General features: G+C 33.9%; 1 protein-coding gene across 1 annotated transcript; it reads left to right on the top strand.

Moving 5' to 3' along the window:
• Positions 1 to 41: 41 nt before the first annotated feature.
• LOC145602306 (large ribosomal subunit protein mL101 (rPPR4)-like) lies at positions 42 to 13,953 on the top strand. Its single transcript, XM_081658496.1, has 3 exons — positions 42 to 104; positions 9,786 to 10,045; positions 12,592 to 13,953. Exons 2-3 carry the CDS (start codon positions 9,818 to 9,820, stop codon positions 13,834 to 13,836), a joined length of 1,473 nt encoding a protein of 490 aa, XP_081514622.1. The 5' UTR covers positions 42 to 104; positions 9,786 to 9,817; the 3' UTR covers positions 13,837 to 13,953.
• Positions 13,954 to 16,357: the final 2,404 nt, after the last annotated feature.

Genomic DNA, 16,357 nt, shown 5'->3' with positions numbered 1-16,357 from the left:
ATATCATCTCATACTCTTTCAACTGACTAAAATGAAAATTAGTTCTAATTGACAAACTAACCAAAAACCCCTAAAATCCTAACAAAATTAAACCCATTTTCCCCAATTTCTTCAGATTCGAAAATCTGAGGGGAAAATGGCGTCGATTTCATTGAAAGGCTCATCTCACTGCTACCTTTTACGAGTCCAGAGATGTCTACAGCACTCCAATCACTAAGGTAAATTTAAAGTGGTAAACAAGTAGAGGAAATGATTCATTATGGACTATTTTAACTTTTATAAAATGGGATTGAAATTTTCATTTTTGTTGTTATGACAACTAATTAATGGTGTTATATTATTACTTACGTGTTTGCGTATAGCTTGTGACCTAGTCAAGTAAGAAGCAAGGAGCTAATAAGGATGGAGTGATGAGGGCTGTTATAATCTGAGAGGGACTTGGAAGAAATCAAGGAGTTGCTCTACAAATGAACCAGTGTGACCCTAGAGCATGTTGTGGAATCAGCATGACACAAAGGTTATGGGATCGAATCTCATCCATCCTCACTTTCAAGTGGAATATTAAGAAAAGGGTATGAGGTAGGCTCATGCTGCATCCACGCTTCAAACCCGAAGGGTTCTCGTATGAAAGGGCGTAGCTTAAGATTTTGGTTGAGTTGGTCCTTTAACATGGTCAATTAGTCATTTAAGCTATGGGCTTATTGTCAGTGAGAAGTTGATGTTGATCTGATTGGGGAAGTACTATTGTACATACTCTGAAGTCTCAGTTTGTCCAAACATTTGCAGTATGTGCTGCTTATTGCTGAATCTTTATCGTCCTTAAAAACTAGTCTAACACTCTCTTAAAATAAATTAAAAAATGCTCGTACATTACAATACCATAGTACAATAATGCAATTTAATACCCAGGCCGTGAAAATATGATTTTATAATTTATAATTCATGAGTGATCCACCATCAATGTCTGCTGCAGTAGACATAGATCAATGCTTCTCCCATCATCAACCTGCACAGGATCCAAGTTATTTAGAATTAGATCAGATCAACAACATCAACTACCAATACTAGCTACATTTACATATATATAGTAATTAAATAGTACTCTCTTCGTCCCTTAAATAAATTATCCGGCATATATCAAAAAACATAAAAATTGTCATGTTTAACTTTTTTTTTATAATGTCCAAATCAGTCTTAAACCGTCAATATATATCCTTAGAAACCTTAGGGGGGCAATCTTATGAAATGGAGGGAGTAACATATGGAGTGGAATACGTATATATACAATACCAAGTACGTACTCCGCCACTCCGGTATATATATCACCTGTGCTTGTATGGTGTGAACCAAATTACTGCCAGTTCTTGCTGAAGCGCAGTTGATCACATTTAACCCTTCTTCACCAAGTAAACGGAGAATTTTCGAAATGCGAAAGCCTCGGTTGTTATCCTCATGATCGTCGTCATACACTGCACTAGTACTAACAATAACTTCTACGAGTCCATCTTTACAAGTTTTTACCGTTACATGATGATTTTGCTGCTGTTTCGAAGTATTACTATTGCTTGAACTTCCTGCAATTGATCTCAATAATTCATCTCTTTTATCATTTAGTCCTTTTATACCCTTCTCCATCTTCTTTATATGGTTTGTTGTCATTTGCAAGAGATCCGAAGTCGCCAGCCTCTTCTTCCGCTGCATCAATCGAATTATATTAAGAAAAATACGGTCTTAAGTGTCGTAAATATGGAGGAAATCGATCTAAAGCAATAGAACAAAAGATAACAAGTAAGATCGAAAAATTGATCTTACAAACAAAGGAACAAAACGGTGTGTCGTAATGTAAATCACTACTTAAAAACGAAATTCCGGCGCAACCACGGTGCTCAATTGTATTCGCCGGCACGTTTCCTAAGGTTAACACACCACTTCCACACAAAGACACTTTTGGATGGAAAGTTGGAGTCAAGTATCTTGTGCCCAAAGAGAAATGTGTTTAAGCTATTGTGTTTGATGATTATATATTTTCAGGTGTATAAAATCAAAAAATTAAGGGCTTGTTTGGCATTATTTTCGGTTTTCAGTTTCCTGTTTTTTTGAAAACTAAAAATCAAAAACAGGAAACAAGAAAAAGATGTTTCCACTTTTCTGTTGTCAGTTTTCAAAATTATCATGATTTTAATAAGTCTAAATATTTTTTGATTCATTATGTGACATATATAATATACTTTTAAAAATAAAAAACCAAAAAACAGAAAACCACAGTGATGCCAAACGAACCCTAAGTTTTCCATTTATAGAGAAGGATGGAAGAACATAGAAAATCATAGAAGAATCTCAAGCATCAATGAGGGGCAGATAAATCAGATTAAAGATGAAGTAGATTTAACCACCATAATCATCTTCTAAAGTATAGGGGTTACAAGGAATCAAAAGAGAACAAGAAAGGAATCCAAAAAGAAGGCTAAAAGACGCTCAAGAATTCGGTATCCCATGTGCCCGACCGGGCCAGCCAAACATGCTTCTTGCGCCCAACCGGCCGAGCTTGCCTGGTTTACCTGGGCACAAGAGAATTCTCCGTTTTTCTTAAAAATAAGTTTCTACCTTCTTCTGCCCTGGCAGCAGGGCAAGCAAGAAAATGAAAAATACTCCTTTAAACTTGTTTTTTTTGTTTTTTTTTTCCCTTCCTTTAACACAACATTAATTAGTCTTTGGTTGATCAACAGATAACAATGATCATAATTTTTACATTTGTTTTTCAATCCATGGTAACGAAGTAATCACATTCAGAATAAAGTCTAGAGAACATTGATCAATTTATAATTTAAGTTTGATATTGAGGAATTTGATTTACCTACAAATTAAAATACAAATTTGTTTTTTACTCATTAAGTACTGTGTTTTTCTATGTTTCAAAAGAAAAAAAAAAGTATTACGCTTTTCTAAGATAGCGAGACTTTTAGATTGTAATATTCTTCCTTGGATACCTTTTTATTTTAAAATAAAAAGTATTTCGGCCATACAAATGAAGGAGAAAGTTCAAGTTAAACTCGGAGAGATTAACCTGGGCTTCCTCCAAACTTAGCGTTGTATGTACTAACCTTAATAAGTTCAGGGGGTAGTACCGACTGAAGTTCTTGGTAGAGGGAGGACATTTCTTGCCTCCTCTGCCGTTCTATTTCCACAGCCTTTGCTTTCTTCTTTCTGTCCGCATCCTTATTAGGGGCCGGGGCTGGAGTTGGAGCTGGAGGTGAGGCAAAGTTAAACTCCACAACATTATGGTGTGGTAGTAGTTGATTAGCTGAAGCATGAAATGAGTTACTAATAGTGAATTGATTACCAGCTTGACTGCTATATTGAGTTTGATTCTCATTTGAAGTATTTAACACATATGAAACATCATAATTTTGTGGAAAAACATTATTGATAAGCTTCATTAGATCATCATCAAGTGATGTTGGATCGAAATCGAAGGGATCCAATGAAGTTATTGGAAGATTGTGATCCATGAAGTATTAGTAGTACAAGGTTGATAAAAGTCTAAGGATTATGTTTTTATTTTTTCTTCTTAGGATTCTCTATTTAAGGTTTCGTGATATATACCTAGATATTGTGGAGCATTACTTATAGTGGATGTTTGGAATTCAAATAATTGAGGACGATGTATAGTAAAGCATGTATAGTATCTCATTATAATATTATGATACTTTGGAATGTGATTTAGATGCAAGACGAACAAAAGTTCATATATATATTTTATGGAGTAAGTGGAAAGTTGGAGTGATTATTGGAGGATTAATAAAGGCGAAAAAATCCTACGCCACACTGATTAATACTAGCTCCTATAGTCCTATGTATTAGCAAATAGCAATACATCACCTATCGATGTGCTTCTCTAGTCTTGATTGTACGGAGTGTGTAAGTTCATTTTTACGATGAGACAATTGTAATTTATTGTCAATTTATATAAGTTTTTGAACATCTCTACTTTTAAAATTCTATAGTATCAGTTTTTATAGTATCAGTTTTTAAGTGTGTGGATTCACTATGTAACGAACTAATTAACCCGATACTTTGTGATAATCAAAAGATTTCTATTTCTCGGATTTTCTAGCTTTACACTTATGCACCAATTCTCCATGTATGATCTCTTCTCTTATTATATTTTGTAAAACTTACATGAGAAATTGTCTCAATCATCACCTTTCATTACTTCATTAGGTGGGTGTCATGGGTCCTTTTGCATTATTTAATATTATCATGCCTCCAATTTAATAGTGAAATAATTCAAAAATCTACCCACTTTGCATTAACTCTTCTATTTTTTTTTTTTTTTTTAATAATTTTTTTTTTTAACTTTCATTCTATTGCTTTATTGAAAGCTACTGCCTAGGCCATCTCAAGGGTTAAATTTAGACATTTTCTATATTTATTTACTGGCTAAGGTATAACCTATATGTGAATTTAGAGAGAATAAATTTGGGTTTAGAGTATAGAGGCTCTGATATCATGTCAAAATAGAGTGAATAGATTTTTCTGTATATCGTTAGAGTGTAGAGTAGTGTATTTATACAAGAGATTAAGGCTCATGAAATAGGCCCGTTAGCTATACAATATAAACACTAAATATAGGCCCTAACATATACATCCAAGGATAATAAAGAGTTTATTAACTCATAGGTTTACTACCTCTTTTAATCAGTATTTGGGTGTGTCTGCTTGAGCTGTACGAGATGAAAGTCTCATATAGAGTAATTTAGCTAACTTGTTACTAATGGATTTTGTAATGAAATTGATTGTGTGTTGTCAAACTCTCTTCTTATTATACGGATTTATGTGCTTATTATTAGCGCAATACTTAAAATTTATCATGATATCATAAAAATATGAATTTGATTATTAAAAATTCCTAAAAAGGCATGAGCCCATTGATAAAAATGCAAAATGCAAAATGAAGAGGATTTGAATTTCCCTTAAATCAAGAAAAATCCCAACATAATTGACATAATTTTAAACATGCTCAATTAGTCGATTGCAATGATTTATTTTATTAAGTAATGAATGGTTTAAAACATGCTTAATTACAATAAATCCAAAATTTTCGTCAGAATCATTTAAACACATGCTTAAAACTTAAAATAATCGATATAGGTAATATAAAGGCGTAAAGTAGCCCACCAATAACATACAAAGTAACAAATTAGCAATAACTGTATCAGAAAAACAAAATAAAGAGAGAATTACGAAACAAAGAGCAAGAGCTTGAATAGTACGGAGTACTACAGTTACTCAATTAGGGGTTGCCATTGGTTGAAAAATGTCATAAAGCAACGAGTAACAACGTTAATTAATAACTTAATACTATTGCGTACGTTATCTCGTTTTTGTGGAACTTGTCATTGACAAAAAAAAAAATCTATTCGGATCTCTTTAATAGATAAGTTTGTACAAGGACGTAAAAAGTAAACAATCACCAATATAATTGGCGCATATATATAAACATTAATCAATTTGTGATTTATATATATGTTTGATGTAACATCTCTATCATACTACCCGCTTTATTATTATACATTTATACTAAAGAAGTATCATTATTTAGACATATATTTAGAATAATTTTTATGGTAAATTAATTAGCAAATTAGGTTCTTATGTCATACTTCCCCCGTTTTTTATTAGTTGACACCATTCTATTATTGCGTTTGTCAACATATTTTGTTACAATTAATATATATCTCTAATTATCAACATTGTAAAATTATAAAAAGTGGCTACTAATAAAATATATATTGAGACGATTTAAATAAGATCCGTACATTTGTCGTATCCAAAAATCACAGAAGCAAGTCAAATTATAGTGTGTGAATAGTGTAAAAGTCAAACTGTGTCAACTAATAAAAAACGGAGGAAGTATATAAGAACAAGATGTTAAGTTTATCTCTTTTATACCTAATTTAGTCCCAATGGATAGCTACTAACTGATAGAGTTATGAGAAAAAGAAAGTTGGAAAGCTTGATTATATTGATGAATATACACGAGTATATATAGTACAAGATTAGAACATTGAACATACCAAACTATAACTAGCTAGATATAATATATGACTAGGTACATTAGCTAATTATAAGGGATATACTTTGACTATCAAAATTATGGAGTAAATCAAGGGATTTACATATTCTAAACAATAACTAATAATGATGATGATATAATCATCTTTATCCTTCATACGTCCCCGCAAGACAGACGTTCGAAACGAGAGACCGATCTTGGATATAACATCTCAAATCTTGTTCAATGTAGGAATTGACGTGGTGATGAGGTAGGTTGCATTGCATTGTGATTCTCCAATAAGGTTTGGAGGGAGTGGAGCATTAGAAGGTTTTTCTTAAAAAAAAAAAAAGAAGAAAAGGAAAAGGAAGTGTATTAAAGGAGCCAGCCCCGTTCCTAGAAATTTATGGGCCCTAGGCATAATGTAAAAAAAGGCCCTTACGTAAACAAATTTTTTTTTTTTATACGCAATCGATTTAATTAAAAACAAAATGAAAATAACTTATACTACCTCTGGTTCAATTTACTCGCAACAAAGGAATATTTTATGTCTCACAAATAATACCCCTTTGTTGCGAGTAAATTGAACCGCGTAGTATTATTTAAATAGTAAGTCTCTATACACAATAATGACTTTGCATAATAGTAAAAATTAATTTCTCCCTCCTAAAAAATCATAATACAGAGTACTAAAAATAATGGGCCCTAGATGAATTATTTTTGTTGTTATTTACGGAGTACCTGATTTAATATTTTAAGTTTTTAACCAATGCCACAATATTAATTAGCCAAAATTAAAAGGCTTGAAATTTGGAAATGGAATAAATCTGAAACGGTGTATTTGGAAAGATAAAATTTTTGTAGCAGATTCTCATAGAAACAGGTAGTTAAAAGAAGAAGTGAATCGTTGCATTGTAATCTCTACCAAAATTGACTGCTAATTAATATTCTAATTTAATGTTAATTGCTAAAAAGAGGCAATAATTATCTTTTTCAAACTAGCTGTTTTTTTTTTAAAACAAACAAAAGTACGGAGCAGCTTTCTACAAGTATTGACGCTGATTTTTTGTTATTTGTGGGCCCCCTTTTGGCGTGGGCCCTAGGCGACGGCACTCGAGGCCTACCCTCAGGGCCGGCCCTGAAAGGAGCTCTTTTTTGTTTTTGGTTTTTTTGGAATGGAGGAGTTGCGTGAAGAAGTGAAAAGAATGTATATATAGAGAGAATATGAAGTTGTTTAATGGGTGTTTTCACGGTTTTTCAACACATGAACCATTGATTGTAAAAATTTTAAAAAATAAAAATAAAGAAATTTGCTAGCGTATGCTTGCAACTAACAAATGGGAGGAAAAAGAATATAGAGGTTCCTTCACCACCATTAAAGGCGAGATAGAAAAATTATAATGGTGGTTTAGAACGGAATATTATGTTTCTCCGTAACGGTTTTGGAGAGAATTTCGTATATGGTAATACATGGTAGGTAAAATACGGGATATTGAAAAAGGATTGTTTCTCCGTGTAAGGGGTTTGGAGGAAAAAAGTATATATCAATATAATGGCATCTCTTGGTATATGGAATACGGGGTGCCAGAAGAGTTGAGCGAAAGGTGTGATTTTGGTTTGAAGCTTTCCGAGAAGAAAGTTTGATATGGTCACCATCATTTGTCGGCGTCGACAAAGGGTTTTGATAGTGTAATTATGGTAGTAGCGGAAGTAAAAAAAGATGGATCAAAAGCTCATGATAGAGTTATCATCATAATTATTAGTTTTTGTTTAGAATATTTAAATCCCTTGATTTACTCCTTAATTTTGATAGTCAAAGTATATCCCTTATAATTAGTTAATGTACCTAGTCACATATTGTATCTAGCTAGTCATAGTTTAGTATGTTCAATGTTCAAATCTTGTACTATATATATTCGTATATATTCATCAATATAATCAAGCTTTCCAACATTCTCTTTCTCATAACTCTATCATAGTATCATGAGCTTTTGATCCATCTTTTCTTGCTTTCGCTACAACCATGGCTACACTATCAAGACCCTTTGCCGATGCCGACAAATGATACTGACCATATTCGTGCTCCCTTCCCTCTCAGAAAGCTTCAAACCCAAATCAAATTTCCGCTCATCAACTCTTTTAGCACCCCGTATTTTATATATCAAGAGATGCTAAACATCTTTTTTTTTTTTTTTTTCTCCAAACCCCCTTCCGGAGAAACTATTCCTTTTCAGCATCCCGTAGTTTACCTACCAAGTGTTGCCAAATATGAAATTCTCTCTCCAAAATCATTATGGAGAAACATAACATTCTTTCCGTTCTAAACCAGGCCACCATCAACATTACACCATCACATTTTTTTTTCTATCTCGCCTTCAATAGTTGTGAAGGAAACCTTTATTTTATTTTATTTTATTCTTCTCCCATACGTTGCAAGCATATGCTAGCAACAACAAAAAAAAAATCATTTTAATTTTTTACAATCAATGGTTCACGTGTTAAAAACCAAAAAAAAAAAACCCTTCTAATGCTCCACTCTCTCCAAACCCTCTCGGAGAATCACAATGCAATGCGACCCTGCTCACGTCACGTACACCTCACTTCCTGCATTAAACAAGATTTGTAAACTATATACAATCAAGATCGTCCTCTCGTTCCGGACGTCCGTCTTGCGGGAGCGTGTGTAAAGGATAATGATCCCTTGATTTACTCTTTAGGTTGATAGTCAAATATATTCCTTGTTCTTAGCTAATGTACCTAGACAAGTACTCTAATGTATCTAGTCGTGTTATATTGCTTACTCATGTACTATATATACTTATGGAATTACATCAATACAATTTAAGCTTTACAACATTCTCTTTCTCATAACTCTACACTAACTTGTGATTTAAATAAGCCTTTATTTCTTAATTAGCATTTAAATTGGAAAAATTGTCAGTAACTACACACTTAATAGGGGTATTTGGAAACAACTACCCACAAAAAAATTTTATCAAAAAAACTACCCCTTAAATTTAAAAAGTTAGAGTAGCACTACCCATTTGCATTTTCCGACGAGAAAGTCCAGCCTGTGGGGCCCACTTTTTCAATTTTTCTTCTAAAAATCCCGAATTAAAGAAGTGAAAAACAGTAGGGCATGCAATTCATAGGTAATTCTTCTCTTTTAATCCATTAATTATGAATTTTGATGTTATGGTGTAACGATTAGAAAAATTAGGGTTCTTAGAAATTAGGGATAATTTGAAATTGGTTGAATTTGTTGCTTTTAATTCAAATTGGTTAACCTAGAGCTACGAATTAAGGTCCAATTTGTCATTGCGTCGTGTCTTTTCAAAGAAAAATTGAAAAAGTGGGCCCACGCGCCGGACTTTCTAGCCGGAAAATGCAAATGGGTAGTGCTACTCTAACTTTTTAAATTTTAGTTTTTTGATAAAAAATTTTAGTGGGTAGTTGTTTCCAAATACCCCTATTAAGCGTGTAGTTTCTGACGATTTTTTTTTTTTTAACACATGGGGCAAAGTATATCCCATGATCATTATGAAATGAAGGGAGTAAAATTCTATAATATATAGTTTCAGCCCAACTATGTTGTTAATCAATCCATTATTTCAGATAGACAGGCCACAAGCCCATACTATCTCAGTCGCACTCTCTCTATTGACCAAAATGAAATAGTTCTACTTCACTACTGACCGAAAACCCCTAAAACCCTAACAAAAATTTCCCCCAATTTCTTCAGATTCGAAAATCTGGGTAAAAATGGCGTCGATTTCATTGAAAGGGAAGACGAAGAACATTGCAAATAGATCGAAAAGATACTTAGAAGAAGCTTTATATCGTAGACTGTTTAAAGATGGCGGAGATGAAGTCACTGTTCGTCATCAATTGAATGAGTTCCTCAAAAGTCGTAAGAAAGTTTACAAATGGGAAGTTGGTGATACCATTAAGAAGCTTCGACAACGCAAGCACTATTATGCTGCTCTCAAGGTCTTTATTTTTTCTCCATCTTTTTTTTTGGGTTTATTTTGATTGTTTTTTAAGCTTAATTTGTGCACTTTTGGTATTTAATTTATTGAATATATGAGTGATTTTAGAAGATTAATACAAATTAGTGTTATTGATGCAAAGGGGTATTTATTTATTTTAGAAAGTTTTTTGATTGTTAAGTTCCAATTTGTGTGTAGTTAATAATGAGAACAGTTGATGAATGATTTGTGAATTGATCGTTGTGTTGCATTAGTCTTGTGGGAGCTTTTCGGCTCAAAAACTGTTGTGGTTAGAGAATGCAATGGCTGTAGTTTCTGACCTTGAAGACACTTTGTTGGTTTTGAGATGAGGGTAGGGGAGGTTTTGCCGGAGCCGAGAATTCATAGTTTTCTTACGTTTGGCGTCTTGGATTTGTTGCTTTGAAGCTGAATAGTTGCTGCCCTTTCTACTCGGAAATGGGAGGCAGGAAATATTATTTGCGATTTCTAGCACAAGTTTCATAGAACCTAATGTAGGGATATTGAGCATTGCCTGACTATGGTCACCCTTATTTATTCGAGTGGTAGACTATAGTGAACGACTTCTGGTTTACCCCTAAAGTTTGGGGTCTATTTGGATTAGGTACTTTTTATATATTTATGGGGTGCAGAAGGTGCTGGAGATTTGAAGATAGTCCGGTTTTGAAAATATTATTATTATTTAGTTAAGGGTGCGTTCTATACACTTGATTTTTACTTATCTGAACTTATCTGATCTTATCGTAACTTATCTTAACTTATTAGCCCTTATTAGATATTATTTTAGTTATCAATTGAACTTGGGTAACCCTAATTAACCCTTATAATAACTTATCTGAACTTAACCCTGATCAGAACTTATCCGAACTTATTTTTCCTGAAATAAGTGAAAATAAGGTGAACGGAACAGAGCCTAACAAAGTGCATTGATTGGTTACTTGTGGTTCTTGTTTCCTATGATGCAGTGCTTTTGCAAAGTTATTAAAAAGTGAAGTAATTTAGCTAAATGCTAATTCGTAACTGTTGCTGGATTCTGCACAATTTTGTGGACTGCAAATTCAAGCTCTTAGTGCCTAGCTAGAGTAAGAACTAGTAACTTGTAAAATATGGTTCTTGTATATTTTGTGAACAAGGATTTTTTACCTCAATGATCAAAGATCTTTACATGACAATAGCTCTGTATCCAAATGGACTCTTAATCTTATACGAAGTATGTGAGCTAAAAGTTTTGGTATTCAGAGCCAGACAATCTAAGTATTGATCTCCGGTCTTTGGCCCTTTCAGAGGTAAGACCTTTGGAAGTCTGTGTAGGATGGGATTTCCTTTTCCCTTGGATGCTCTTGAACCCTTATACCTCTTAAATCCATATCTTCCTGTATAGTACCCTAAAATGACCTGGATTTCATAGAGTTTGATTTCTGTATGCAATTGGAATCTAAGCCATATATAAGGCTGTAATGTGAACTAGATAATATCATGTTAGAAAAGTAATATCATGTTAGGAATACATAAGTTATAAACACATAATCAAAGAATTATCTTACAAAAGCCTATGGCTAAAGTTAACAATAATGGAATTAGTTTAGAGTAACTAAAGTTATAATTTGCAAAGAGCTGTCCTTGGAAAGAAAATATCCCACTGTATTGGAAGAACTGTAGGTGGAATTGATGCACTCCTCTCTTCTTACTCTCAGGAAATGCTGGAGCCACTGCTGTTACTGTCCTGCACTTCTTTAATTATTAGACCTCCTTAAGTATATTAGATTTCTAAATTAAGGCTTTGGTGGTGTAATTTGTTGACTTGGATCTGTCTTTTTTTATCCAGTGAAATACCTTTGGATGAGTTTGGAATATTGTTTAATTTTTACATTGTTATGTTAATAGATAATTGCTTCTGCATTTCCATTGAGCGCTCTGCGTATGAAATTTTTTTCTACTGCTAAGATTGCTCTCTTAGTCTCTTTTCCCTCCTTTGTCTCGCATATTTTGTAATCAAAAGCTCTTGTCATTTGGTGTAGAGCTTACTAATTTGCAGGGTACATAAACAATTTAAATAATGATGGAACGCTATATAATGGAAACCTTTAGTTGAATTAGTATTTAACCAAGAATTTTCACTTATCTTACTCTGGAATTCATAGGTACATTTGTTAGTATATTTTTTTTGTAATTATTTCTGAGTATTACTATGTATTGATATGAAGTATACTGATAAATAGTAGCATAGTTATGACTATCTTATTGTGTATTGCAACCCAACCTATATTATTATAGGAATATTATATGCTTATCTCATGGTAGCATAGTTATGACTATCTTATTGTGTATTGCAACCCAACCTATATTATTATAGGAATATTATATGCTTATCTCATGGTAGCATAGTAGTAGTAGTTGCATGCGTTCTTGTTACTGGTAACAAGTGCTGACCCTTTTTTTCCCCAATCTTTTACCTTTCCAATATTGTTTTCTCATCACAATTCTCCATGTTACTATGGTAGTAAATTGATGTGGTTTACCTTTATGCAGCTTTCGGACACTATGGCTAGTAGGGGCATGAACATGACATTAAGTGACCAAGCTATCCACCTTGATCTTATTGCCAAGACACATGGCATTACTGCTGCTGAGAATTATTTTGTTGATCTTCCTGAATCATCAAAATACATAGAGTGTTATGGTGCCCTTCTTAATTGCTACTGTAAGGATTTGAACTCTGAAAAAGCTGAAGCACTTATGGAGAAGATGAAGGAACTTGGTCTTCCTATTACAGCCATGTCTTACAACAGCCTGATGACTATGTACACAAAAAGTGGTCAGCCTGAAAGAGTACCTGCTCTGGCACAAGAAATGAAGTCCTCTAATGTTATGCTACAAATATACACGTATAATGTCTGGATGAGAGCTTTAGCAGCTGCTAATGACATTGACGGGGTTGAGAGAGTTTTGGATGAGATGAAGCGGGATGGACGAGTGGCTGAAGATTGGACAACATACAGCAATTTAGCATCAATTTATGTTGATGCTGGGATGTCGGACAAGGCCGAGAATGCTCTTAAGGAGCTTGAGAAGCGGAACACTTCAAAAGCACTCTCACCATACCAATTTCTCATTACTTTATATGGTAGAACTGGGAATTTGGTTGAGGTTTATCGTGTTTGGCGCTCGTTAAGGCTTGCCTTTCCTCAAACTCCAAATATTGCTTACTTGAATATGATTCAGGTTTTGGTCAACTTGAAAGATATACCAGGTGCTGAGAAATGCTTTAAGGAATGGGAATCTGGCTGTACTCTTTATGATATTCGTATAGCAAATGCACTCATTGGAGCTTACGTCAAGGATGGTTTATTAGAGAAGGCTCAAAAGCTCAAAGAGTGTGCTAGAAGTAGAGGGGCTAAACCTAATGCTAAAACATGGGAGATCTTTCTGGATTATCATTTGAAGAAAGGCGAAACCAAGTCAGCGGTTGAATGTGTTGAAAATGCAATAAGCAACGGAAGGGGAGATGGGACTAAGTGGGTTCCATCTGTAGAAATAATCAATGCCATGATGCATCTCTTTGAACAAAATAAGGATGTTGATGGGGCTGAATGTTTTCTGGAGCTTGTGAGAAATGCTGTGGATAAATTGGGGGCAGAAGCATATGAATCATTGATAAGAACATATGCAGCTGCTGAAAGGACTAGTCCTTCCCTGCATCGCCGATTGAAGATGGAAAATGTAGAGGTGAATGAGGCATGTAAGAAGTTGCTTGAGGCAATTACCGTTGAATGAGTTTCTTTGTTTTTGACCTGTAATTCTTGCTCTTACAAATTTTTGGCTAGTTGATAGCTGTTATGCCAACTGTTGTTTCAATAATGGATATGGCCTATTTTTGTGGCTAATTCTCTCTTGGATGTGTTTGCGCAAAATCTTTGTTCTTATATTTGTTCATCAGCAGTTCAGCAGGTATATTCCTTACTTTTTGTTGTTGGCTCTGTAGTCCGCATCATGTGAAAGTGTTCTTTCGTAGCCTGTATGCTGATGGCCCTCTCTGGTTCGCTGATTGACAGTGATACATGCAACTGAGTATGTCTGAGAATATTAATGTAATTGTATTTTTAGGACCTGGAACTCTGTGAGTGTATTTTTGGTACTGTAATTCATTATCCTACATATCGTTGAGAAAAAGTTATCTATATGCATCTTAGTCATCACCTCACAAAACTTATTTGGACCAAGTTCCATGTCAACTATCTTGATCATTACTGTATTTAATATTGCATGACTTAAATGAAATTGAAATTCATTTGATCCTTTTAATTATGAGTTATGACTATTGATTGAATTTATTATAATGAGCTTCAAGTAATTGACAATAGAATTGAATCTAGCTTGACCTAACCGGAACAACTCATCACCTCATATGACTTAAAACTCGACTAAATTTCAACGCATTGTTGTGCATGTAACCTGTACTTACAATTTTCGTGTTCTTGGTTATCAGATTATAAAATTGTAGTATTTCAGCAGAAATATAGACTGTTTTTGATAGCGGCAGAGGAAGCTCTCCTGTTGAGAAGTATTCTGGTAGACAAATGGACACACACACATCATAGAACTATAGAAGGAAGTAATGGACAATGTTAAAAGCACTGCGACCAGTGAGGTAAGAATACATTGGTGAGTTAACCAATCATTACATTGGCAAATTTTACTTCACAATAACAAGAAAACATAGGATCTACAAAATCGAAAAGATTAGCAGATTTTGAGTAATCCAAGATTCCAAGCTATGGGTGGTAGAATCGCCAAGACGCCAAGGCAAGCACGTCTGCATGTGCCTTGGGCTCGATTGAGGAGAATCACTAAGGCCAAGCGCGTGCCTTTGGCTCGATTGAGGTCAGGTTGAGGTACTCTCCTTACCGGCTCCTTGGCCGAGGCTCATCCCGAACCCTATAGCCCTTATAGGCTAAGACAAAGGCATGTTATTAAGCTGGTGAGATTAATGTGGAAAGCAATATTTATCCTATGGTCATATTATGATTTATTATGAGTATGACTACGAATGATGTAATTGTATCTCTAAAACCAAACCCTTTGTTTTATTTTATTTTATTTTTGGTATCTCATTTGATTACATTTTGAAAAAAAAACTGTCTCAATAGAAAGGGTTACAGTTGCTTGAAACACTCATGGGTGAAAGTCAACTAGTGGGCTTTTTCAAATATAATTATCAGACATGGAAAATCATGGTCCAAATAATAATTATCCAGACCCATCTTAATCAAACCAAGTAGTGTTAAAACAAATTTGTGATTGCCACCTCACTCCATATTACTTTGTAGTTTAGCTAATTTAGTTGCTAAACTCCCATTTTGTAGTAATTACAACTTCAATTGACCAAATATAATTCCCATATTACCCTCCATTATCCTTAACACCAACAATATTGCAATATTATTAAAAATTAAAAAATTATTTATCACATAGAATAGTAATCGGACAATCAATCGTACAATCACATAGACATTTGTTGTACCATACACAAGATGTTAGTAATTTTTTTTTTTGGGTATTAAGAGAGGTATGAGGGTTGGTGATGAGAATCAATCCCAAAATTATATACAGGAAAACACCTTCGTCGCATTCATCAATTGGATTAAGCTCGACTAAAGATTATCATAATCGATCTCGATCCATAATGCCAACAGTCAACATAGCAACCGAAAGTTGCGCTTCAAAATCAGCACGTACATAAATACTTAAGCAACACCACCTTCCGATCCCCATGCTATGCATTAATTTAGGCTTTGTCTGTATAATTGTTTTAAATTACATTCAATAGATACTTCTACATGATCCGACGTAGTCGCTTACAATCCAAGTCAAAATCATTAGATTATTATCTTTTCATTTTAATATTTTTTTTACAAGTTTGACTTTACACCCTTAATAAATAAATCCAATCAAAAACAACTTGCCGTTGAAGCTACGAAGTTGGATCAGATTCTTTGATGTTGTCGTGAGTAATAATGTCACATATTTATGCTTTGATTTCATACTCGACCTCTTGATTTTGCTATTGGATGTGGGAAAAAGATGCTTCCAATAGCCTGTTTTTTCAAGAAAAAAGTATTCCTTCCGTCCCAAAAAAAACGACCCATTTGGCCAAAACTTTGTCCCAAAAAGAATGACCCATTTGCATTAAAACACCCACCAATTTGCTACAATATTTGTGCAAAATTAGCTTCCTCATATAAAAATTTGATTTTCCATGTTATTTTATTACTTTCTCTCTCTATTTTTTTACAAA

This window comes from Chenopodium album, chromosome 21 (assembly GCF_948465745.1).
Source record: "Chenopodium album chromosome 21, dcCheAlbu1.1, whole genome shotgun sequence".
In the NCBI taxonomy this organism is placed as follows: Eukaryota; Viridiplantae; Streptophyta; class Magnoliopsida; order Caryophyllales; family Amaranthaceae; genus Chenopodium; species Chenopodium album.
The sequence above is the reverse complement of the archived record's forward strand: the minus strand, read 5'-3'. Positions and strand labels throughout refer to the sequence as shown.

Bases quoted from the DNA above. Each gene is read 5' to 3' on its own strand.
- LOC145602306 (XM_081658496.1), top strand. From the start codon at position 9,818: ATGGCGTCGATTTCATTGAAAGGGAAGACGAAGAACATTGCAAATAGA. The intron at 10,046-12,591 runs GTCTTTATTTTT...ACCTTTATGCAG, and splicing joins ACTATTATGCTGCTCTCAAG to CTTTCGGACACTATGGCTAG.